A 26,795-nucleotide genomic window follows, 5' to 3' on the forward strand; every position below is an offset into this window, starting at 1 on the left:
ACATTTCCGCCCCCACCCTTGGGACCTTTGCTGCCACTTTCTCTTTCTCCAAGTCGCAGAGAACGACTGGCCGGCAAGGAGAGAGAGAACGAGAGCGCCGAAAGGATCTTGGAAGTTGTTTCTCCGAGCTCACCTGCCCCCCTCTACCCCATTTTCCTATCTCTGCGCTCTCGGGCTTTCTCCCGCTGCTGCGGGCGAGGGAGCCGAGGGGGCGTGGCTGCGTCTCACGTGCGACGTCGCCGCCGCCGCGGTGGGCGGGGCGCTGTTTCCTGGGAGGCGGGCCGGCGCGCGGAGCAGCCACTGTGACGGAGGGCGGAGCCCGGCTGAGGCGGAGCTCGGCAGGCGCGGCTGCCCGGCCGTTGAGAGGTCCCGTCGGGTGGGCGTCGAGCGCCGTGGCTGTCAGGAGCCGCTCGCCCGCCTCGCTCTGCCGCTCGCTCGCTCCTTGACTGACTGACTGACCGAGCCGGGGGAGGAGAGCCCAGCTGCCCCCGTCCTGGTCGCGGCGGCGAGGGGCGGACTTCGCGCCCCGCCATGGAGGGCGGCAGCGGCGGCGGCGGCGGCGGGGGACCCTCGCGCGGGACCGGCCGCGAGAGGAAGAAGAGCAAGGTCCCCGCCGACGAGGCCCCCGCGACGGCCGTGCCTGGAGGAGACCCCGGAGGAGGAGGAGGAGGCGGGAAGTCCCGCAAATTCGTGAGTGTCTCCTGAGGGGCCGGGCGGGCGGGACGGAGGGAGGGGGAAGGACCTGCCGGGGCCGCACCTGCCCGCCCGCCCGGCGGCGTTTCGGAGCCCGCGGCCGCCGCCGCCTCGTCCTCTGCCTCGTCCGGGGAAAGGCGGGCAGAAGCGGCCCCCGTCTCCCTCCCCGCGCAGGTGTCCCGCCGGCGGCATCTCCCTCGGGCAGCGGGGGGAGAGGGGGGGCTTTGGCGGCCCCCGGATGCCGGATCCGTCCCTCTCTGCCCGGCCGGAGGCGGCGGTGCCCGGCAGAAGTTCTCCCTCCCTTCCCTCCGCACGTGCAGGGCTCCCTGCCTGACCCCTCGCCCCCTCGCCCCGCTCCCTTTCCTTTGGGTGCGCGCAGGCGTGCGTGAGAATTAATGGGAAAACAAGAGTGGTCTACCAAAAAACAAGAGGAATAATAAAGGCGTCGCTTCTTTACGGTTACAAAGCCATGACTGTAAAACACACGGCAAGTTTTGAAACCAGAATAGAATAGACTGAGACAGATTTTTTTTCCTATAGAAACAAACAAACAAACAAACCCTCATGCAGGTTTTCTTAAACACCTGGGTAGTCTTGCATCTAAATGGGAAGGTCTTCAGCAGGCACCGAAAAGAACACAGTGAAAGGCACCTGACCGACACCAATAAGCAATATTTAGGTGCCATTAGTTTCTGTGTGTAGAGGGCTTGGATCAGGAAGAGGGCAGGCTTGATTTTGGAATGGGGGGGTTGAGCCAAGTTTTTCCATATAGAAGACACTCCAGTTTCTGATCTCTCCCTCTCCAGTTAAAAGGACCTTGGAGGAGGGAGGGCAGGAGGCTGTGAAAGACCCTCTGCTTTTTAGGCCCTCAGAGCAGCTGCTAATAGGAGGAAAATGCTGGGTTTTTGCCACTATAGGTGAAATTGAAAATAAATGCCCCTCTCCTCCCCACCCTGTCTCCTCCTCCTCCTCTGCCGGGTGCCAGGTGAGCAGTGGCAGATGCGCAGCTACTTCGCCTCATGGGTGGGCTTGCCCTGTGCCCAGGGCCATTATAACATCTGAACAGATAAGCCAGTGAGATGACAAGAGACAGAAGGTAGAACAAGGAGCAATACTCTTGTAAAAAACCAACAATAGTAGCATGCTTGAAATTTACTTGGGGAATGGAAAGACTTTCAACTAAAAGTGTTCAAGCTCTTTGCTCAGTCATTGGTATCAAGTGAGCAGTCTCATTGCACTGTAGGCAGGATCCTATCATTCTCCCCACTAAGAAAGATGCTGGGGTGTTTGGTTGGTGTAGCAAGCTAACATCTGTGGTGTTACTTATTTTGAACCAGTATTAAGAAGACTCAAGTGACTGAATTTGTGCTTGGTGACTTGAATGTCATGTGGCTCCTAATGAGCTACATTTACAGTAAGCTCTGCAACTTTCTGTTTCTCTAGTTTCAGGGCAAATTCTTTGCTTAATAACTGTCTTTTACCTGTTAGAGCCTGGGATGCTTAAGGCCGCAGTGCAGCACACACCTATAGCTTTATTAAATGGGAAGCCTGAAATTTAGGACCCCTTCCAATCTGATGCCAAAGTTCTGTACTTGTTTTGTACCGCAAGTGACATGTTTTGAACCGCCCCCCCCCAAGCTGAGTAATTGATACTCCAACTGGGGGCCACAAGTATCCCCCCCAAACCCAGTATTGTCTGATTCACTCCAAACAAGTGCCACAAGCTGACACCTATCTGTGTGAAAGCCCCATTGAGTACAGTGGGATTTCCTTCTGAGTAAAAGCTGCTCTGTAAATGTGCCAATAGGGAGAGAATTGGAATAGTAGTCTCTATGAGATCACAAAGCTGTGCAGAAAACATTGGGGCGGGGGGGGGGGGAGGAATTCCGCTGTGTATAAATCAAATTGGTTTGTCATGGTAGGTTCTTCAGGACTTCAGAGCAAGAGAAAAGGGTTAAACACACCTCGCTGCACATTGCTGTCCTGAACTTGATTTCCTCTCCTCTCCCTTTACAGTTGTGAAAAAGATTCTGGTAACTTGAACTAGCCTCAGTGTAGTTTGGCCCTGAGGCAAAGGTGTACACACATACAAAGGCTTGATTGCAGAAATAGGAGACTTGTAATTCCTTTTTTGCTGAACTAACAGATACACTTTTAAAATTGTATATCGTTGTAGATCATTTTAGTATAACTTTGTGAAAGAATGTCAGAGAAAGCTATCACTCACTGCTTCCTTTGAAGAAGTATGGCTAAACTGGTTTTAGCTTCTCATTTGGTCTATTCTTGAAGAGTTTTGTCACTTCCCCTGTGTTTCAGGGGAAAAAAAAATCAAGATTTGATAGTGTTTTGTGCATGTACAGACTTGTGTTTGGTTGAAAACATTCTTAGAAGTATAATTTATGGGTTCAGCAGAGCAGTATTTCTTTTACAAAGCAGCAAAAGGTGGGCAGGAATTTGAGTCAAGTGTGGAAAGCTTCACTACCTTTGGGTATGTCCTGTACTTCTGAGAGGAGTCTTGGTTCAGAAAGAACTCTTGTTCATTCGTCTTGCTTCTATACCACCCTTCCTCCCATACTGGCTCAGGGTAGTCGGCAGTCCCAATCAAATCAAATACAATTAATTACAAAAAGGGAGGGAAAATCTTTTAACCTCTAAAAACTTCATAGCAAAAAATACTTTATCAACCAAGTAAGTTCTATAATCCAGCAGACAAGAAAATAATAGTCAACATTAACTTGGATACTCCAAATAACCTTCGTCCTGCAAAAGTATGAGCAAACTGATATGTGTTCAGGCTGAAAGGTATGTCAACAAGGAGGACAAACATACTTCCATGGGAAGAGAATTCCACAAATGGAGTGCTGTCACAGAGAAGACCCTGTCTTGCACCATGCATAATGGGTCGTGCCTGTATATGTTCAGTATTAATGCAGAGGCAAAAGCCTCTGATTACTGTGTTGCAACAGGCATGGTTTTAGATATTGTAGTTAGGGAAGTGTTAGGATTGTCGCTTTTTAACCTGTTAACTAGTGATGTGGATATGTAGCTTGTGGATGTAGCTTTGAGAGGTAAACTACCAGTTTCCGGGATTCTTTAAGGGAAGCCTTAAATGAATGGTGTGGATTTGACCTTGGTGCGACTGTTCAGCAGGTGATATTAAGCCCGTTGCTGGAAACTGGCAAGTTGAATTCCCATTTCTTTATAATGATAGAAATAATATTCCTCACTTGCCTAGATTATAAGTAGTTTTATAGCAGAGGTGTCTCAGTTAGGACACAGTTAAGAATTTGATGAAAATATCAAAGTGGAATATAAATATTGACCTGACTATTTATGTTAAAGTTTAAGCTTTTTATAGGTTTTTTAACTGGGGTGTTTAACTTCTGGTGGTGACTTCTCTTGCTGTCTTTTGTGAATGTGCATAGAGAGCAGCCATAAAATGTATGCTAATTTTTTAATGTGCTTAGGCTCCAGTTTCAAATGTGCAAACATAGTGCAGATAGCTTGACGTATTAAAATTGACAGTCACATGGAAAGATGTGACGTATTTATTTCCTATGTGTAATGAGACCATTCTGTAAGGAACTGTTTAAGCGCTTTTAGTTGCAGATTGATTTGCATTTGGTCTGCTTTGTCCTATTCTTGGATAATTTAACAAAAGTTTATATCTGAGGGAAAGGAAGTAAAAGTTCACAATTACATCCGGTTTTTCTCTTTCAGTAATATATTTACAAATGGAACGATGAAAGCAGTAAACTTTAGAGTTTTCATTTCTAAAAACAATGAAACTAAATTATCAGGTTGTATGTATTAACTTGGGATATTCAAGATAACACACATTTAAGAAGAGAAAACTTCAGAATGATGCTAATGGATGTGCATTGGAACAGTCCATCAAATTATACTTTATCTCTAGATGCTTTTGAAATCGATTAGATAAAATGTATGCATGTCCCAAATGCCTTTATTGTACTTGTTCCTATTTTTAAGGGCAGAGCAATTGACTAGGTGATCTTTTGAAGGTTGTGTGCTTTGATGCTTGCATTCATCTGAAAATAGACTAAGCTCAGAAGAAAATGAAAGAACTCTCTGGTAATGTGTAGGAGAAAGCTACACAGTGGGGTTGGGTTTTTTTTCCATCGTTACAATAATTATTTAAATTTCACTTCTTTCTTAGTTCAGGGTGACCTATGTGGGGCTTTTCCCCATTTACCTTCACTACAGCCCTATAAAGTAGGTTAGGTGAGGAGAAAACGTCTGGCTTAATGTGGTTTATGGGTCAGTAGTGATTAGAACCCAGACCTTTCCACTTAAAAGCCAACCACCCTATTCACTGAATCACACCTGCCCTCTGTGTGTGTGTGTGTGTGTGTGTGTGTGTGTGTGTGTGTCTGTCTGTCTGTTTGTCTGTCTGTCTGTGTTGGATTTGATTTAAATCACTAGTCAGTAAGACTTGATTTAAATCTTTTTTCTTTTCTTTTTTACAAAAAGACTCATTCTTGCTGGTATAATCTTAATATTTACAACCAGATGAAGGTTTCATTTTTGGAATAATAAATTTTCAGAGTAGTTTTTACAGTTATATAAAAAATTACTGATTTGGTTATACTATTAGAAATACATAGACAGATAATTATGAAATTATTGTGAGGTTTAAGAAGTTAACTGTTTATATTTGGACAATTTTTCTGCTGTACAGTGGTACCTCAGGTTAATAACTTAATTCGTTCTGGAGGTCTGTTCTTAACCTGAAACTGTTCTTAATCTGAAAACCACTTTAGCTAATGGGGCCTTGCACCGCCGCTGCACGATTTCTGTTCTTATCCTGAAGCAAAGTTCTTAACCCAAGGTACTGTTTCTGGGTTAGCGGAGACTGTAACCTGAAGCGTCTGTAACCAGAAGTGTCTGTAACCCGAGGTACCACTGTACTTTATTGGAAGGAGAAAAATAATCATTTCCTTAATAACAAGTTAAACCTTTTATTTAACTAAAGCAATAACATAGCATATGTATTCATGTTTGTTGACTGGTGTGGTTAAACAATTTAACAAAAAACCCCAACTTAGACTGAGTTTTAGCACACATGAAAAACTTAAAACAAATCCTTATTTCCTGATGAATTAGCGTTTGGACTATAACTTAAATAGAAAACTATCTCTAGAAAGATTTTTCCTCCAAAAGCATTTTATTTTAAAAATCTGATTTAAATAAATAAAATCTGATTTTTTGATTTTTCTAAAAAAAAAAAATCAGCAATTTTTATCCACCCTGATTTATATGTCCTGTACACCATGAAAATGCCTTATCCGTAGTGCTGTTGGGGGGTTAACACAGATAAAGGGGTCAAGTGTAGGAGTTACCACAGGCTGACCTGTCTTATCATATTACATCCTTTAACATTTGAAGAGTATCATCTCTTCAGCCTATTATAAACAGACATCAATGGCTGCAGAATACTTGTAGTGATCATCAACAAGTGGAAAAAATGGCACAAGAATCTTTCTGCCTCTCTGTGTTGAACTTCTACCACACACACAGTTGAGGACTGAAATAGATAAGACTTCTATATTAAAAGTGCATATTGCATTACTGGCCACTTCAGTAAAAATGTAAAGCTCTGCAAGCAGAAAAGAGCCTCTCATCCTTGTCAGATGTAAAATATTTCTTCTGTGAGTTACCCTAGTTGCTGCAAACTGAGTATTAATAATAGTCACAGTAATATTTTCAAAATACTGACGATATTGTCAACAAAAACAATACTTTTGACTGTCTATACATTGGGCCTAAATCACTAGTAGCGTTTGGTGAAATAAATTACAGTGGAACCTCGGAAGTCGAATGCAATCTGTTCCGGAATGACGTTTGACTTCTGAAACGTTCAAATTCTGAAGCGCGGCTTCCAGTTGGCTGACAGCTAGGCTTTTTGCAGATGGGAAGCCCTGCTGGACGTTCAGGTTCCAAGGAACTTTCGAAAACTGGAACACTTACTTCCGGATTGTCGACGTCTAGAAGCCGAAACATTCGGGAACAGAGTGGTTTGAGAACCGAGGTTCCACTGTATTATCTTATCTTTCTGAGATGTTGCCATGCTGTTAAGGGGAAAGGCTTAAATGAAACTTTGTTTAGAATGCACTGGGGCCCTGTTGATAGGTTTTATATTATTGCTCTTTGCTAAGTGCTTTAATTCTGTTGGAGCCACTCCTAAGAATGAGAGGAGGGAAAGCCTGTTTATACCTGATGGTTCTGAAAGGAGTGTTTGCTTCTGAGGCTAGAAGGGGTGATCGTGGACAGCCAGGTACATTTGCCCCAGGCCTTGGAGGGCTAAGCTGCTCAGGACCCCCCACCAAAGGCATGCTGCACTTATCCTGTCATGCCAAGAGCAAGACTCCTGTCCCGGGCCTCAGACAAACTCTGCACAGGCCTGCTAGGAGGTATATGTAGTCCTCATAATTGTCTCACAAAGATGTCTATCTCCAAGTGACCAGCCCTAACCCAGTTTACATTGCCTTAGAGTATTTGAGAGACTCACTAAGCAGTTCTTGGAGAGTGTTATCTCTGCATTAAAACTGTGCTTGCACGTCAGGTAAGTAAAACTGCACATGATTGGGGCAGCAGTTGCTGTGATCAAACATTCTGGGGCTAATGAGCAACTGGGATTTCTTAATTCTTCCTTTTACAGAGTTAGTTAATATAGCCACAATGGAAGGATATTCTGCTTTTATTTTAATAGGGTTTTTAGAGTGCCCAACTAGATGAGACAAAGCAGCTAAATTTGTTTAGTCACACATCTGTCTCAATCACATATAAAGTTGGGTGGTGGTGCTTTACACTTCTGATATCTGAGCTGAACTAGGGAGAATAATTTGTGGAGTGATGGAGTGCTTGGGATGGTAAAGGTAAGGTAACGGTAAAAGCCCCCTGGATGGTTAAGTCCAGTGAAAGGCAACTATGGGGTGTGGCGCTCATCCCACTTTCAGGCTGAAGGAGCCAGCGTTTGTTTGCAGATAGCTTTCTGGGTCATGTGGCCAGCATGACTAAACAGCTTTTGGCGCAACGGGACACAGTGACGGAAGCCAGAGCGCACATAAATGCCTCTTACCTTCCCGCTGCACCAGTACCTATTTACCTACTTGCACTGGTGTGATTTCGAACTTCTAGATTGGCAGGAGCTGAGACAGAGCAACGGGAGCTCACCCCGTTGCATGGATTCAAACTGCTGACCTTCCAATCGGCAAGCCCAAGAGGCTCAGTGGTTTAGACCACAGTGCCAACTGCGTCCTGCTTGGGATGATAAGGCTGGGATAGGGAGGGTTCAGCTGCTTTTTATCCATGTGCCAAAACCTTATGAGTGAGACGGGCATGTGAGCAGCAAACTTGGCTTTTTGCTGGTTGATCCTGGGTACGATTGCAAATAAGGTTCCTTCCTCCACACATTTGATCCAGTAATTGCCTGCTCCTAATTATTGAGTTGCAGTGTTTGGAAACATGTCTCTTCCTTAGCCCTGCAGCAGCTGTCTCTTCAGATGTGACGAACTGTGGTGGATCTGGAGATGAGAGCTGTCCAGGGATCACTAGCAAGAGAAGCATTGATGAAGGATGAGCCTTTCCCTTGACACAATAGATCATAGGCAGACAAAGTAAGGCCCAGGGGCCAGATCTGGCCCAATCGCCGCCTTAATCTGGCCTGCGGACGGTCCTGAAATCAGCATTTTTTACATGAGTAGAATGTGCCCTTTTATTTAAAATGCATCTGTGGGTTATTTTGGGGGCATAAGAATTTGTTCATTCCATATATATATATATATATATATATATATGTAAAATTCAGTGTGATGCAAGCAAATTTTGATTCTCAAAGTGTGGCTCAGGGAAAAGTTTGAGAGCCCCTGCTTTGGATGATTATCTCTTGCTTATTTTCTGTGGTGAGGTGCTGCTCCATTGTGAGTGTATTGGCAGGTTTAGGTCTCCTTTGTTTTGAAGGCAGAGGAGATGGAGAGTGGGGAAAGCTGTCCTCCAGCTAGGAGCTCAGAGCTTGGGCAGTAGCGCCTACAGTTACGGAGTTCAGCTGGATCAAGCAGGACTGGTGGGCAGGCTGGAGAACAAACTTGGCAGCAACTGCAGTGGCTGCAATTGGCAGGGAGCAGTGAAGTGGAAATGTAGAAAAGCAGCCTCATGGTTCCTTTCAGCAATGAGTTGGCCTGATTGAGGGAGTGTGTGAGGCCTAGAAAGGTTTGGAGGCGTGGAACCTTTTCCCCTCACATACAACACCTGTATTTGGGTGTGGGAGAGGGAGAAGCAGCTGCCCAATCACAGCCATGCTGAATTTGTTTTATATTCTGATTAAAACACATGGATTTGAGGTGGGTACAGTGGTTTATGCTTGCCCTCCAGACCAGGATTGTGAACCATCTTCAAACTGTGGTTTGCAGTCCTGATCTGGAGAGCACATGCAATTAATTGCCAGTTTGGACAAAATAGCTTGCAGTTTGTACTGAAAAGGGAGCAACTACAGTACAGTGGTACCTCGGGTTAAGAACTTAATTCGTTCTGGAGGTCCGTTCTTAACCTGAAACTGTTCTTAACCTGAAGCACCACTTTAGCTAATGGGGCCTCCTGCTGCTGCCATGCCGCCGGAGCATGATTTCTTTTCTCATCCTGAAGCAAAGTCCTTAACCTGAGGTACTATTTCTGGGTTAGGAGAGTCTGTAACCTGAAGCATCTGTAACCTGAAGCGTATGTAACCTGAGGTACCACTGTAATTGAAGAGGACCATGTGAGAAGGCAGGGGCAGGGGAATTGATGAGCAAAAGGCTTGTTTCCATAGTATGAAATATTTGGGGTTCCAACTGAACCAAGTTAGCATGTATGATAACTACTGGATAGTTCAGTATTGGTTAATTCAGTCTTCAGATTATTATATGCCCTTAATGCTGTGATGTGGTAGGCTTCAAGCACGTTGGCTTTTTTCTTTCTTACGGGGGGCTGGAAGAAGCTGGAAAGTAGGATTGTTGCTTGTGGTATGTGCTTGTGTCTGGAATCCTTCTGCTACCATTTTCTAAATAGACATTGCATCTTTTGTCACATTTTTCTGTTAGTGGGTCAGGGTGGCGCTGTGGTCTAAAACCACTGAGCCTCTTGGGCTTGCTGATCAGAAGGTCGGCGGTTTGAATACCCATGATGGGGTGAGCTCCCGTTGCTGTGTCCCAGCTCCTGCCAGCCTAGCAGTTTGAAAGCACACCAGTGCAAGTAGATAAAGAGGTACCGCTGTGGTGGGAAGGTAAATGGTGTTTCCATGCACTTTGGCACTCGTCACAGTGTTCTGTTGCACTAGAAGCGGTTTAGTGCTGGCCACATGATCCGGAAAGCTTTCTGTGAACAAACACCAGCTCCCTTGGCCTGAAAGCAAGATGAGCACTACAACCCCATAGTGGCCTATGACTGGATTTAACCATCATTAGGTCCTTTACCTATTGCCTATATAGAGAAGATAGTTTGTAAGGACTGTTAATATTAACAGCTTGATTTTGCACTGCAGCACCTGTGGCTTCTATTTTTGGGGTGGTATTGAATGCTAGTCCTGCTCAGAGTAGACCCATTTACATTAATAGACATGCACTACTTAGGTTTATTCATTTCAGTGGGTCTACTGTTAGTAGAACCAAATTGAATACAACCCATAATTCTGATGTGTTTTTCCTGTTTCCTCTCCTTTTCCTAATAGGCAAAAACTCAGATATGGTCAGGTAACAGCTTTGTACTCCAGTCCTTAACCCTGGATATTTTGTAGTAATTGTTTGGATATAATTTAAGTCATTTAAATTTTTTAAAAAACATCAAGTGGTACAAGTTAATCAAGATAAGCAGAATGGTCACGTTCATATAATCAAATCCTCACTTAAGCCAGGTCAGGTTTTACTCTCCCCTTCACACGAACAGCAAAATCAAACAAGGAAGTTGCTCTTAACCAAAGCATCCTCTTATAGGCATAGCAGGAAGTATGGTTAATGACTTCAAGACAAGCCTGCAAACAGAAGGCAAATTTAAGCCGTTACAAGGTGACTTGATTTCCAGTAAAGTGGATGGAAGGAAGTTCATGAGAGGAAAACTTTCTTTCCCCTGAAAAGTCTTTCCAGGGCACTGGGAGCCCCTCCTGAACAATTGGGATTGAGCAGGGGAAGCTTCTGGGGTGTGGGAGGGCAGTCACTGGAAATCAGACAACATTATCCCAAATGTGATGGATTCCACTCCTTTCCTAGCAGATCCCTGAACATCATCCTACATTGTTCTGGAGGGCCCTTTGGAAGCCAATGCATTTTGAAGATCTGATAAACAAAAAAGCATTGCGTATATTTCCAGTTTCCCCAAAACACCTTTTTAAAGGTGGTTGTTCCAACAGCTTTGACACTTCTGGAAATGTTACATATAAGACCGTGATATGAGAGAGGCTTTCTTGATTCATTTGATTCCAAGTATCAGGAGAAGTATGGTCTGGTGGTGGCACAAGGAATAGTCTGCTTGGCATCAAAGGGGCTTCTGATTTGAACCTCACACATCTGACATCTGTAGTAGACTATAAAGTTTGCCATCTCTGTCAGTTTAAATTATAGCCAAGTAGCAAAATTGCTCCAAAAGCATCTCTGATCATTATTTAAATGTTTTAGACTTAATAGAAAAACTGGAAGAATGAGATATCAATACAGTCATACCTCTTGTTACGTTTGCTTCATGATACGTTTTTTCAGGTTGTGTCACGTGGCGACCCGGAAGTAGCAGAAAGGGTTACTTCCCGGGTTTTGCCACTCTCGCATGCGCAGACGCGCAAAATGATGTCACGTGCATGTGCAGAAGTGGAGAATTGCGACCCACGGGTGCGCAGACGCGGGTTGCGTTCCTTTCACATTGCGAATGGGGCTGCGGAACGGATCCTGTTCGCAACCAGAGGTACCACTGTAATTTCATTGGGAAATGTTTCATTGATGGCTTGGGAGACTTCTCTATCTATAATGCTTCTGCCAGTTTTATTGGAAACATTTAACTAGGTCCCTTCTGGTATGCACTGCCCCCCCCCCCCAATTTAAAAGGCCACGGATTGTTTAATTAGCCGAAGGCCTGGGAGAAGAAGAGTGTTTTTGTCTGGTGCCTAAAGGTGCCAGGCAAGCCTCCTTGAGGAGAGTATTCCACACTTAAACATTTCTTAAATAAACCAGCCACATATATATTTTTATGTTTTTAATTTAGTAATGTTCAGTTTAATAAGTATATATTACAAATATTGCAGCCCCTGCTCACAGATGACTGAGATGTTGTCAGAAATGTTACATGGTTAATCCAGAGCATAACAACAACAACTAAATGGGAGCAGTTTCTTAATAACATTTACACATTCATTCAGCCCTTCTAAGTTTTCAAAGTGCTTCTCATGGATTATCATCTAGCTGCAATTTTTACAATAACGGCATGCCCTAAGTTCATATTATCTCCCATATGCCATATGGAGAGGCTGGGAGAGAATAATTTGCCAAAAGCTACTTAGTGAGTTCATGGCAAAGGCAAGATCTGATTTTTATCCACAATGGTGCACCAGCTCCTACAATGATCTACACATTACCCACAAGAAATCAGCATCCTATTACTGTACAGTGATACCTCCGGTTTCAGACGGGATCCACTCCGGAGGTCCGGTCGGATCCTGAGGTTTCCGCAACCTGAGGACCGCTTCTGCGCATGTGCGCAGTGCGAAACCCGGTCAAATACTTCTGGGTTTGCCGCTTTTGCATCCTGAAGTTTACGTAACCAGAGGGTTACATAACCAGAGGTACTACTGTATTTTTTCATGGAGTTTCAGTTTAAAAATAAAAATAATAAACTGGGTTGTTTTAAACCAAACCACTGTGCACATGGAACGACTTCTGTGGTGCAATGGAACATGCCTTCCTTCCCCACCCTGATCTGATTTAGGGAAGTGGGGGCTGCACAGCAAACCAAGTTTCATTGTGCCTGCAGAAGCCACCCCATGCACATAGTGATTTAACGGGATGCAACCCATTGTTCAGTGGGTACTGAACACATAAATATGATGATGATGATGATGACTTTGCTTGTTTCAACTTGTATATATTATGCATTTAGTATATTACTAATTGAAATGACTAAAGCACTGCACACATGGAATGACATTTTCTAGGGAAACCTGCCTAAACTTTTTTTGGGTGACTTTCCCTAGTAAGCTTGCGTGCATATATTATGTAAGAACATAGTCCTTTAGTGTGCAAAAAATTGCATATTAAGTTTTCAGCACCTTCACTTTTTAAATTTTTTTTAACACTATAAGGAAGTATATGTGGTTGTGTTGTCACATCCCTAAAAATATTTTCATTACATCAAGTATGAGTTTTTCCCCTCATCAAATTATTTTAGTTCAAATATTTTTGGCTATTGAGAAAGTTTTCTTGGCTATTATAAAAGCTTTCCTTTTAATTTAAAAGAAGTATTTCAGGTATCTGCTGAAAAACTCATAAAACCAATATTCAAGTGTAGTAATAGGATAGCACTTGCTACTTCTTTTGTCTGGATTACTAAACAAGCAGCACTCTTAGGACCAAACACCTAGCCTTCCAAGCAATATCTGTACAACATAGCCTTTGTACAGCACAGCCATTGACTCCTCTTGCTTGTCGCTTGCCCCAGATTCTTCCAAACCAAGTGAAATAAATGCTTGAAAACATGCATGCACCCACATAATTAACATGTGAAACGACTGAGGTTTTGAATGATTTCAAACGACTGAGCTTTTGAAAGATTATAGATTCATCCTGGATATGTAAATCCATTTGTTTTCTGAAGATCAAAACTGATTTTTGATATAACACTTTCTTAGGAGATTCCTGGTAAATATGAAACAGCTTCACTCCAATATTCCATAATATCTAACAGATGTTTTTCATTGTTGTGTAAATTCTGTTTAACCAAATATCATTTAAACATAATAATATGCAAACCTTTCCTTAATGTTTATTTTATGGTGTCAAATTAGGTACAGTTTGCCAAAACCAACTCCATATGCTATTTGATACAAACCTTACAAAATCTATTTCCCGTTTCTCTTGATAAATCCTAGGTTTTTACCTAGATATTTCCTTAAAACTTGCCCAACAGCCCTTTTGAGGTGTTAAAATCAACAAATAAGAATCTGTTTTGTCTTGTAGCAGACCAAGCATTCTAAATAGTGTATCTATTTCAGGTTCATTATGCCATATGCTAATTTTTATCATGCACCTTCCCTGTCTCAGGACCCTGGACCTAGATGTACATAATACAGCAGGTTTTTGTGACTGTGTGTGTGTGTGTGTGTAAGAGAGAGAGAGATTGAACTGCTGTATAGGTGCACACCCGTTGCCTTTGCCTTGGCGCGGCATTCAGGAGTCACTGTTCAAATACCTTCTCCTCCCCCAGGGAGTTTTAAAGTGGAACTCTCTGTACAGTTTCTGAATGTTTTGTTTGTGGATCTTGCAAAGGAAAAGGGACCGTGAGTGTGTGTCCAGCAATACTAGTTTGCAGTAAAAAGTCTGGCATGTGGAGATTCATGGCCTTCAGCTTTCTCTTCCTTTCTGCAGAGTGAATGCTCCTCATTGGGTCTCCTGTGTGAGAGAGAGACTACTCCTAGGTGTTGAAGGACAGCTTTCCAAATATAACTTTCTCAAGCCACATGGGAGAGACTTGCGAAAGTTTACTTTGAATTAAAGATTTCATCCTTATATTTATGTGATGTGCTTTGCACCCGGCAGGGGTCCTGAGAAGTGGGAGCAGAATGCTATTCTGATGTGTAGATGTTTTATCTTGACTATGTAGTACATTGCCCTGAGCTCCACTTATATAATAAAAATATAAGAATGTCATCATGCTGCATTTGCTGGACCACACACAGGTGCTGCTTCATACTATAGCATGATAGGCAGCCTAGGTGAGCTGTGGACAGGCTGCAACAGCCCCCAGTTTCACTGGATCTTCAGCCTTCCAGGTCTGGAACCCCTGCGATTAAGATCCCGAGGCTGCCATGCATTGCTACTGGTCATCTTCCTCCTCTCCACTCACCTTGGGGATCTGCTGCTTCTGCTGCCACTACCTGGCCTTCAGCAGGAGGGGGAACTTGGGAACAAGGAAGCTAGTCAGAAGTGGTGGCCAGTCGGCCTTGTAATTTTTTCATGCAGCCACCAGTTCCCAGGCTGGCTTGCTACAGCTTCTGTCTGCTTTCCTCTTTCCCATGCTCCTCCTCCTGCCAGATCATTGTAATGGTGGACTGGTGAGGGTATGAGAAGCTCTAAGCCTTTTATGATCCTCCCTGCCCTCCTCCCTTGTACCGCCAACATGAGGGAGAGGCAAAGGAGAAGCAGGATCGGTAAAGACTATGAGGAGCTCCCAAGGGGAGCAAGGGTGGCTGCATCTAGTATATAATATATTTCATGTTCTTATTGCAATCTTAGGTTTGGTAAAAGAACTTTACATAGTATTCATTTTCTGCCCCCCCCCCCCATTCCATGGGTGTTTCTCCCACTCCTTCTTTCTTTAAAGAAGGAAGCTATAAGTTTGATAAGAAAACAACTACACTCTGTGGCTTTATGTTCTTGCCCTCTCTGCCAGCGCAAAGAGAAGCAGCACAAAGAAGCGCTTCTACGAGTGGAGAACTTGGCAGGTTGCATCTAAGAAGCACTTCAGTTCAACTCGAAAGTCAACAGGGTAGCTTAAGAGTCTCTTTTGCAATAATAATGATACAGCTGCAAGGTCACTGGAGCTTGTTTTTCCTTCCATGTGTTAATTTAGAGGTAGCCAATGTGGTGTCCTCGAGATGTTGGACAACAGCTCCCCTACTCCCTGACCATTTGCCCTGTTGACTGGGTCTGATTGGTGTTGGAATCCAGCAGCATCTTATCCCTGCATTAAGTAACCTGTAGGTAATTTTCGCCTTGCACCTTTTGACTTCCTGGCAAAGATCTAGCTGAGGATCTAGTTTATTTGTGAGAGGACTCAATTGTCATTGGATTGTCTTCATTTTCTTTATCTCCTGTAAATGCATGACAGGGACCATTGCTTCTGTGCAACTGTTTGAAAAGGCTTTGCCTCTTCCTGAGTATTTGCTTCATCACTGCAGCTTGTTCCGTTAGTTGTCAGCTCAAGGGTGGGTAGCTTGTTTCCTGTGCTTCAAACCACAAGAGACTCTGTGCCTTACTCGGATATGTAGTCCTTAGGCAAGGGAGGCTGAGTTGCTCCACTCCTGCCAGATACACTTGCCAGAAGGCTGCCTCATGCTGATCTGCTTCTCTTTAGTCGGGTGCACTCCAGTCAGCAGTGCCTTTGGATGTAGAGGTTCAGGGCCAACTTAAGCTCTCCCCACCTCCCTTTGCCTGCCAGTACCTCCTTCAGAAAGAGTTGTGGTTGAGAAGGTAAACTGCTCTAGGCAGAGGTTAATTCCTCAGTTTCCACGAACTCATAAGAAGCAGAACACCCGGATTTGCAAATACGTTGGTTTAAAACCAGATCTCCAAAATGGCTATTTAGGATCAGCATATAAGGTCACAAAAGTAAGCCAAGCAGATTGTAAACAGCACAGCATTTTTCCCCTGTAGCAAATGGGAGTTGTTATCAAAAAAAGGGTTGTGAGTGTGTCTTGAAAAAGGAATTAGCAGTCCTCTGATCTCAAGGATACACAAGAAATAACCTGAAAGGAGATGGCGAACACATTTCAAGAATAATTCCTCGAACTGTTTTGGGTTTTGTGCTTGTTTACTTTCTCTTTACTTAAATGAGGATGGAATAAGTATTAAGTGTTTTTTTAAAAGTACTTAAGGCAAAATGTAAATGTAGCTATTATCACTTCAGATAGTTGAATCGCATAGCATCGACATTGTCAAACGAATTAGCTTGCTGAAAAATAAAATACACTATGCTTACACCTTCATTAGGTAGGACCAATGAAAATGTTGCAAACCATGAGCAGGCCTTCTAGTTCTCAAGACCTCTTCCTCAGGCTGGATCTTAAGCAGAATTGGGGGGGCGGGGGAAGGAGAAGGAAAAAGCTGGTCATGATCTTGTAGCCCCTGAAGCCTGTGATTTGTAACAGTATTAAAGTGGAAATCAGGATGAGTTATGCAGATATAATTGGATTAGCCTCATTAGGTACAAGACAGACTGCAGGATTCACCCAGGGTGACTGGGACAAAGGCAAAATAATGGTGGTTCTCCCATTTTTGAAAATATAATATCTAGTTGTTACTGGGTTCTGTCTTCATCCCTAATTGAAGCACAAAGATCCCTTGTGAAGCAGAGAACAGCATTGTATTTGTACTAGCAAAATTGGAGATTCATTTTGGTGGAGCACTATCACAGATTTAAATATCTGTGTTCAGCACTTTACTTTGGATATATACATATAAAAATGTTAAAGGTTTTGAACCTTGGGGATATATTTTGTAAGGATTAAAATGTGAGGTCAAGTACCAAGAGGTCAAATGGGTTTGGTCATGGCTAGACAAGTGCTAATCCACAAGTGAGATTAAAATATACCTTTCCTTTGGAAACAAATTTAGGATTTTTGGGATTGTTCTGTCTTTACTTGAGTGCAGATACATGGGATCTGCAACAAAATGTTGCAGTGTACTCTCATGTCCTTACAGGAGTGCTGCTGTTCAGGATCTTGCCAGCCTGCTATCTAACTTGCAGATTCCACCGAGCATACTGATTCCTCCCATTTGTTTCTCAGTGGCCTCATTCTGGCTCTGAGTAAAATTGAGTTGAATACCACCCATATTAATTAGCAAAACATCTTTGTGTAAACAGATGATAAATTATCTTTTTTTCTATTCTCCCTCATAAAAAGTTCAGAATTCTAGTAAAAGTTGATCCTGCCTATTTTGTGTCCAATCAAGCTGCTGTTTACGGCACAGCTGCAGGTGGCTAGAAGATAAGTTGGCAACTCTTCCATCTCTGCCCCCAACTCCACTTTCTTTCTGTGAAACTCCAAATTGTACTCACACCAACTACATCACCAAATTAGTTGGATATGGAATGAAGAAATTAGTGGGACCTGTTTCCCTTTTAAACCACACCTGTCTTTTAAGCTGCTGGACTAATGCCAGGTGGGTGGTTTGCAGATTAACTTGCTGGTTGCTTCTCTGATTTGGCAGGTGCCAAGATTCTTCAGCCACTTCTCCATGTAGGCAGTCTTCAGTGCTTTCCACCCAGGGATGTCCTCTGTTTTCTCCTAGCAGAATGTCTCTTCCAGCAAATGTAATGCATACACAACACCATGGCATTTATAACACTGTTCTCCTTTAGACCCAGCAGAATGTGCAGCATTAATCAGGTTCCTATTGCATGTATTGTACATGCATGCATGCGTACATATTCTCCACCCACCCACACCTCAGAATAAAACTTCTGCTAAAGTGGAATGTAGTCCAAAGTAGTTGAAGGAACAAACGTGTGCTAGCTTTTAAAATGCCACAAGAGTATAAGCTTTGCAAAGTGCTGTCTCACTGAAAAGTACTGAGCTTGGCTCTATTCACTTTTAAAAGTTGCTGAGGAGCTCAGAGACTCAGCTGTATTCTAGAGCAAGTTTTAAATTCCTTTGCTTGGGGTGCCTGCGCTTGAACCTTCCGCTTGCTCACCCTCCTTCCTGCAGTAGGATCCCCCCTCCCTGCTTGCAGCTTAGGTTTTAAGCTTGCCTGTGATAATGTGGGCACACCCACACAGACGCTCACAGTTTCTGTGTCACAGGTCTAGTCAGCAAGCTCCCTTTGGCAGAAAGGACAGCACTCTCTCTCGCCTTGGGAGGAGACTTTGGCCAGGTTGCTGTAGAGACAAGTAAACAGCATTTCTTCATCACTGAGATACAGTTCCTTAAAATGAGACCAACGCCCTGCCTAAATATTCTGCCGGAAACCTCTTTTTGCCAGTGAGGAAGTGGTGTGTATTATTCCAATTAATTAGGAAGTTGGACAGAGGTATTTTATTTGTTCTCTACTCAGACTTTTCAAGAAACATGCTAAGAGCACAAAATAGTGACTCAGTATTTGGGAACCTAATGAAAAGAGAAGAGGGACTGAAAGCAAAGCTCTTGCAGTGTTCAAAACCCCTCAAGTGCCAGGGATCCCTCAACGTTTTGCAACTGGCACTGGTCAAATTGCAACCACGTGGAGATCTCTACATGTCAGGTTGGTGACTGACAATCTCCATCTTGTTGGCCCCCTCCATTGAGCTGCCCCCATCAAGTAAATAAGTAGAAATACTTAACTAACTGACCAATTGCATCAAAGATATCTTGGTTCTGCCCTACCCCTGCCCCCACATAAAGCCTGTTCCCCTAAAATAAATCCTGGCTGTGCCCATGGCCTCCTCCAGCTTTCTTAAGCAGATAAGCAGAGGTTTGTGACCAAGATGCCGTCTGCCTTCAGGAAGATGATTTCCATTGTAATGATTTCCAGAGGTGTAACTGTGATAAGTCGGTTGTGGCACCGTACATGTATTAAACTTAACTAAAGTTTAATGAAGGGACAGGGGTGGCGCTGTGGTCTAAACCACTGAGCCTAGGGCCTGCTGATCAGAAGGCTGGCGGTTTGAATCCCCACGACGGGGTGAGCTCCCGTTGTTCAGTCCCTGCTCCTGCCAACCTAGTGGTTCGAAAGCACGTCAAAGTGCAAGTAGATAAATAGGTACCGCTCTGGTAGGAAGGTAAACGGCGTTTCCGTGTGCTGCTCTGGTTTGCGAGAAGCGGCTTAGTCATGCTGGCCGCATGATTTGGAAGCTGTATGCTGGCTCCCTCAGCCAGTAAAGCGAGATGAGCGCCGCAACCCCAGAGCCGTTCGCAACTGGACCTAACGGTCAGGGGTCCCTTTACCTTTAAAGTTTAATGCCAGAATTATTTGGTTAGTCTTTAAGGTTCCACAAGACTTTTTTTGTTTTTCTGGAAGATAGTTATAAAAGGATCGAATCCTTTGATTTCTGATGAGAGAACTTTGATCTAGGCCGCCATAATCTGAGGCAGGGTTTGATCATGTTCTGCTCAATGTGAGGTGAGAGAATAGAAGTGAGCAGTTACTAGGTAAGGTAGAAACTTGAACATGGAATTGATTTTAACAAGACGTATTGGAACAATGGACCTAATTAATAAACATTAGGTTGGTGGGCTTGGTTATATTAATTAGAAGGAGCAGAGCTTCTTTGTCATTGGTCTAGTGGAGCAGCCTTGTGGTTAGCCCCTATGTCTGGGAGGAATCACAATTCATTGTATCCAAATATTTGGCCAGGTCATTTAATCAAACTGCGCTCTGTGTGTGTGTGTGTGTGATTGTGTGCGTGTGTGCGTGTGTGCGTGTGTGTGTGTGTGTGGTACTTATCAGAAGACTATAGTAAACTCAAAGATATCGATGATGCCTTTAGGAAACAACAATATCACATGATACACCTGTCCTGAGGCCTTTGAATTACTAGGAATATATTTTAAAATAAAATATCTGTCAAACTACGAGCACTTTATAAACATGGGTTCATAATTTATTCGGATGCTGGATGTTTGACAGCTAGTGCCCCAAGTGGTGATATGGGGAAATCTAAATTTCATATTTTAGGCAGTTTCCACTACCCCCAGACATATTTTGAATTAAAATTATTATTATTAATTTCTGTACTGTATAGGGTAAGTGCTAAGTCTATTTTGGCCCTTATGCTGCAGATTTTATATGTATGTTCACTGTTTCTAAAACATTGGGCAGTCAAATGGACAGTGCAGTCAAATATGCCCAGGTGGTGTGTGTTGCAAAACTATTTTAGTTACTTAAAAATGCTGTTTTTATTGATGTTCTTTCAAGCTGCCTTGAGGGCCTCTAACTGAGGTAGAAAGGCATTTTAAAGACATAAAAATTTCAGGAAACAGGTAAAACTATGATCCTAAAGTGGAACTTGCTGTTAGCAGAGCAAATTCTTTCCAAATGATTTTTTCTACACTTTCTACAGAAAACTGATTGTTCTCATATTTAAAAAGCTGTGTGTGGTTCAGGACACTTTGATACCTGTATCTGCAGCCAAGTTAGTCCCATTCCTATGAAAATAGAATTCTAGCCTTGAAGCGTCTATATGTGCCGTGATTCTAGGAGGGGGCCTTTTCTTGGGAGGTATCCTGACTTTGGAAAGCCCTCCCTAATAGGCTTGCCTATTTGCCCAGGCATTGGTGGATTGTGTATGATTTTTGGAATCATGTTCTGTTCTGGGTGGGGTTTTTTTTTTAATTACTCTTTGACTTTGTTTTGTGGTCTTTTGGTATCCTTTTTGTGTTTATACGTTGTGTGAATTTAATTTTATTCACACTTTTGTATACTCCCCTGTAACCTTTTGATGAATGGCGGTTAAGACATACTATAAATAAAAACATAAGGCAGTATAGGAGACCATTGACACTTTTTGGTAGTATACTTTCTCATGAACTTGCCATTAAATTCCAAACCCCTTGCAGTCTCCCCTTTAGATTGTATGCTGGTCTAAAGTGCTTTTAGAATTGAGTTCAAGTGATTGCTTGGGCCTTGACTGAACAAGATGTCTTGATATGTGGATGTAGCATTTGTAAATGTTGAACTGTGTTCTGGCTGGTTAGGAAGATGATATGCAAATTTGTACAATTAATACTTACTTTATGTCTGTTTATTTTTATTGAAAGGTATTTATATATCCCTTAATATTTCAAAAATCTCTAGACAGTCCCTTTTGTTTCTACTCTTGGATTTTTCTTGTGTCAGTGATTTGGATATCTCCCTTTTCCTCCTTTTCTTGAATCACAGAATTTGAAGCGGGTGATGGCAGATGAGGTAAGGATGATTCCCCCCCCCCCCCGTATTATGTTTGCTGCTAAAATGAGTTCTGTGTGCCATTTTCTGTGCATTTTTGTTGCCAGTTTCTTGATTGTTCTGTGCCTGCTGGAATGCCATCTATATGCTGCCTTGCATGAAGTGCCTTCTTTGACTAGCCTACTTCCTTGCTTATGTTTCTCTTGCTTGCTGGCCTTTTTACAAGGAATGTGTGTGTGTGTGCGTGTGCGCTATGGCCTGTTTGCAAAGGCTGATGCTTGTCTGCAGATCATTGTTTGCTGCTGCATTTATCTTCTCTTCATCACATTGTCTTGTCTTCTCCTTATTGCATTTCAAGTAATTTGCGAAAGGTAGAGAGGGCACATACCGTATATACTCGAGTATAAGCCGACCCGAATATAAGCCGAGGCATCTGATTTTAGCACAAAAAACTGGGAAAACTTATTGACTCGAGTACAGTGGTGCCCCGCAAGACGAATGCCTCGCAAGACGGAAAACCCGCTAGACGAAAGGGTTTTCCGTTTTTGAGTTGCTTCGCAGGACGAATTTCCCTATGGGCTTGCTTCGCAAGACGAAAATGTCTTGCGAGTCTAGAGATTTTTTTTCCGCTTCCCCCCCCCCTTTATCTAATCTGCTAAGCCTTTAATAGCCTTTAATAGCCTTTTAGCAGCTAATCCCCTAAGCCTTTAAGCCTTTAATAGCCGCTAAACCGCTAATAGCGCTAATCCGTTAAGCCGCTAATAGGGTTGCTTCGCAAGACGAAAAAACCGCTAGACGAAGACTCTCGCGGAACGGATTAATTTCGTCTTGCGAGGCACCACTGTATAAGCACAAACCTGGTGGTGGCGGCGGTGGCGGAAGAACCCTCCACCGTCACCTCTGCCACTCGCAAGAGCGGACATAGGAGTTGCGGTTGGGAGAGGCGCAGTGCACTTGAGTATAAGCCAAGGGGAGCTTTTTTAGCATTAAAAATGTGCTGAAAAAGTCATCTTATATTCAAGTATATACGGTATATGAAAGTTACATCTAAATCCGGTTGATGGATTCAAATAGTTTCCTGGTAGCTCTGGGAGGTTTTCCTGCTGACAGGACTGGCAAACCTTTCAAACTCTGGTTGATCTCTGGAATGGTGAGATGACCCAAGCAGTTCACATGATTGCTCCAAGGCACCCTCTCCTGCTCAGTAGAGCCCATACAGAAGTGAGAGCAATGAAATTGGTGGGATGGCAGCTAGAGCAGCTTTTGAAGAAGCCTCACAACAAATTCGACAGAATGCAGGCTAAAATGTTGCGTGGTGGTAATAGACTATCACCATGTCTCCACTTTTCCATTCTCAGTCAAGGCGTCTGCCATGGTGGCCCAGCTCAGGTTTTTCCTGGGAAGAATGAATTATCTGGTTCCCTTTTCAGCTTGCTAGAGTGATATGGGCTGCGGGGCAGGTCGTATTTAGATGCCTCAGTTCATTTCTGGAGTGCACCTCCAATGATTGCTGCTCTGCCCCCTGGTTTTTGCAGTATTGGGAGGCCCACAGATCTTCATATCATGTGAAACTGCTGGATGAGAGCATCCAGAGATCTGGTCTGAAGTGTACACTGATGATACCCAGCATGCCTTGTGTTGCCATCATGGTTTTTGGGTTGTTTTGATTTTTGCAATGTTTGCTGCTTTGATTTTTCTTGTAAATAGGTGGCAGGATATAATTTAAAATAATAAATAAGGTAGAAGAGTGAAGGAACCTGTCTTAATTTGCCAATCCTAAACTAATATGCAAACTGAAACAGCTACCCTTTAAAATTAACGTTTTTCAAAGTTTGTGATGCAGTTTTCCAATGGGGAGAATTGCATACAAAAATGCATTAAAGTAGTGAAAAAAATGTACAGAGCTATTTTAGGGGAAATTGCTTGCAGAAACGTTACATTCGGCAAATTTGTATAAAATGTGCATAATAGAATTATGAATGAAAATGAATATGAATTCTCAAGTGGGTTTCCCCTCCCTCTTTTAAAGCAAAGTGATGGGGCTAGAGGGTGAACTGAATTTAAGACTGGAAGAGGAAGAAGCTGAGAGAAACTGACAAATTCATTCCTAATTGGAATATTCATCTTTTGCTACTTTGAGAGCTATTTTGCAAATGTTTACTACATGAGTGTCACAGGCTTAGCTTTCAAATCCACTGAGGAATCTGGTTTGACCCCCTATGGTGTATGATAACTGAAGACCATTTTTATTTTAAAAAATCAGAAATGTACAAGAAGTCTCATCCATAATTAACTTCAAGGAAATAATACAAGATGTAAAATGTATTACAAATAAGACAGAAAGACAGTAATGCTAATTTCCAATTTTCTTAATCAGCTTGAAAGATTTACCAGCATGAGGATAAAGAAGGAGAAGGAAAAGCCCAGCACAGCTCATAGGAATTCTGCTGCTTCCTATCCGGATACTTCTGGCTCAAGTCAGTTGCTGCAGGACGTTTCAGACAAGGATGTGCTGGCCCTCTTTGAGCAGATGCTGGTAAGTTCTTAAAGGTTAAGTATTGGGTGGTGGCTCAGGATCAGTCCTCATCTTTCCAAGGCCCAAAGACACACCGTCATGCATTCACAAAAGGGAAGCAGAGGTTCAGGACCTATGGGAAACTGAGCTATGAAACAGGGGAAGCCAAACGGACTAGAACAGAACTTCCAGGCTGTACTAATGACAGTGGCGAGGCAAAAAGGCTACTTTGCTCATACAGTAGGTGATAGACTGAGAGCTTCTTGGTGGTCCCTTAACTTCCTCCCCCACCTGCGCTGTGTGAAGTTTGCATGATCTCTGGGATCCCCACCCCACCCCTCCCATACCCCCTGAAGCCAAAATTCATTTGGGAGAAGAGAAACTGTCACCTGGGGAGGAAGGCCAAGGATCATTCCCTCTTAAAATTTTGACATGAGAAGAGAGCCTTCTGCAAATGAAAGGACACTTTCCTCTTGCTTTCTTCAATAGGTGGATATGAATCTAAATGCGGAAAAGCAGCAACCTCTACGGGAGAAGGACATTGGCATCAAGAGAGAGATGGTCTCCCAGTACCTGCACACTTCCAAAGCTGTGAGTTCTTGTCTTGGGAGAGCTGAGACGGAGTGGTCAAAATAAGGGAACACTTGACTTCCGGGGGCGGCGCGAACGGCAATGGCGGTCCTCTTCTGAACGGGAGAGGAGGCTCCGCAGGCAACGGGTCGTCCGCTACGGCGAAGCGGAGACCCATTCTGGAAAACCCCAGGCGGCAAGAGCCTGGGGTCTTGAGGCTCGGTGGGCGCCTTGAGCGACCCTCCAAGTGCAGAAGGAACCCCGTAAGGGGCTCCGGAGCGCGGAGGGGGGTTGCGGCGCTGTGAGCTGTTTCACAGCCTGAGGAGCGAAGCCGCGCTGCTACTGTCGGTGAGCGCTGATCCCTTTTCCTGCTAAATTACGGATTCGGATGAAAAAGCAACTAACTTGTGAGTAAAAGACTGAGTCACTTGAATCTGAGATTTTGAAAGAAAAATTTAAATTGGCTTGAACTTGGCTGAAAGCGGAGAGACGTGGAAGCAGGAAGTCCGTCTTCCGCAGCCATTGAACTTGAAAAAAGCAATCAGCTGGAGTAGTGGAGGCTGAAAGAAAGACTCTAAGTTTTACAGATCTAAGCATCTATTGAACTTGCATTTTAAAGTAAAGACTTTAAGCTAAAGATTTGGGATTTTTATTTGCACTTGACTTTCCTCCTTTTATTGGATTACAAATTAGAAGGTGAAACCCAGAGTCAGGAGCTGCCTGAGCACTAAGGGAGCTGTCAGCACTGCAGATTTGGATACTGTATATTGGAACTTGAAACAATCTGAGGGTATTGAGACCTTTTAAATTTGAAACATTCTTTTTGGAGATAAATAAGCACTGTCTGCAACAAAGTGATCATTTATAAACTCTGCTAAACAGTTGTATTTGAAGGTTCTTGGACATTAAATTAGACTCTGAAAGACAGATTAAGCTCCCTCTAGAGGATTGGATTAAAACAGTGACTTTACATGTACTTTTTACTTTCGATTCCCTTGCTGTTTGCTTGCTCTGGACCTTTCCATTCCCATGGGAATAACTCAGTGTGACCTTGACTGATAGATAACGTTGGAATGAGTGGCACAAGAAAAAGAGGGAGAGCTAAACAAACAACTTTAACAACTCTAACCTCAGCCTCACAGACACGTAGATCATCTGTGCCTACTTTGCCCTCAGAAGTGGAGGGAGAGGGCGAAGTAGAGCAGTTACAATTGGAAGATATGGCCTCAGGAGCATCTGTTTCTGTTTTAGACAAAATTTTTGAAAAATTGGAAGCTTTGGACAAGAAAGCAGATGCGCAATCAGCAAAGATTGATAAAAACACAGAATGTCTAAATAAATTAACCACACAAGTGGCACAGAATGCATTAGCAATTGGACAGTTAACGGAGGCCTCAGCAGAAAATCGGAAATTGACTGAGGACACCAGACAAAAATTTGAAAATTTAGAGCAAGAGGTAAGACCACTCACTAAACAAGTCGGGGAACACCAGATTTATATCTCTATGATAGAACTGCGAAACCGTGAGAACAACTTAAGGATTAGATCACTACAAGAGGCAGAAGAAGGACATCTAACTGAGTTTTTGACCAAAGAATTCTCCAAGTTCTGGAACTTGGAAGAAAAGGACTTTAAAATTGTGTCAGCTTTCAGACTTGGAAGATTTATAAAGAAGGAGAGGCCCAGAGACTGTTTGATAACATTGAGATCAAAGGAGGAAAGGGATAAGATTTTGGGACTACATTTTGTAAAATCACTGGAGGTTTTGGATAGAAGAATTGAAATTTATAAAGATATCCCAAGACTACTGCTTGATCTTAGAGCCGCCTATTCTGAACTTGTTAAACTACTAAGGAGCAACGCAATTCCATTCAGGTGGGAATTTCCCCAAGGAATATCTTTTACCTTTAGAGGGAGAAAGGTTAAAGTGAGAACACTGGAAGAGAGAGACAAATTCTTGTCTACATACGGAGAGGACCTTCAAAAAGGAATTGAACTACCTTCTGGGCCTGAGGCAACGCCAGTACCAACATCAGCATCTGTGGAACCTGAAGACCCTGAGAAGATACCACCCCTTGAAAAATAACCAGATAGTTCAGGATGTCTCTGCAACTGTTGAGCTGGAATATTAATGGTTGTAACATTCCGGAAAAAAGGAAGAAAATATTTCATATATTAAAAAAAGAAC

The 26,795-nt window shown here is 43.2% G+C and overlaps 1 protein-coding gene across 3 annotated transcripts in view; it reads left to right on the forward strand.

Annotated features, from left to right (window-relative positions):
* The first annotated feature begins 328 nt into the window (after window positions 1-328).
* Window positions 329-26,795, forward strand: part of DIAPH1 (diaphanous related formin 1) — an 84,938-nt gene continuing 58,471 nt past the window's right edge. Inside the window, exons 1-4 of one of the 3 annotated variants that reach the window (XM_081014651.1) lie at window positions 329-690; window positions 21,516-21,542; window positions 23,899-24,057; window positions 24,526-24,627. In XM_081014651.1, the coding sequence (XP_080870777.1) occupies window positions 532-690; window positions 21,516-21,542; window positions 23,899-24,057; window positions 24,526-24,627 (447 nt within the window). In that variant the 5' untranslated portion in view covers window positions 329-531. The remainder of the gene's footprint in view (window positions 691-21,515; window positions 21,543-23,898; window positions 24,058-24,525; window positions 24,628-26,795) is intronic. The other 2 variants (XM_081014649.1, XM_081014650.1) reach the window with 2 other exon arrangements.

The sequence above is a fragment of the Podarcis pityusensis genome (assembly GCF_964106645.2).
Source record: "Podarcis pityusensis genome assembly, chromosome: 7".
NCBI lineage: Eukaryota > Metazoa > Chordata > Lepidosauria > Squamata > Lacertidae > Podarcis > Podarcis pityusensis.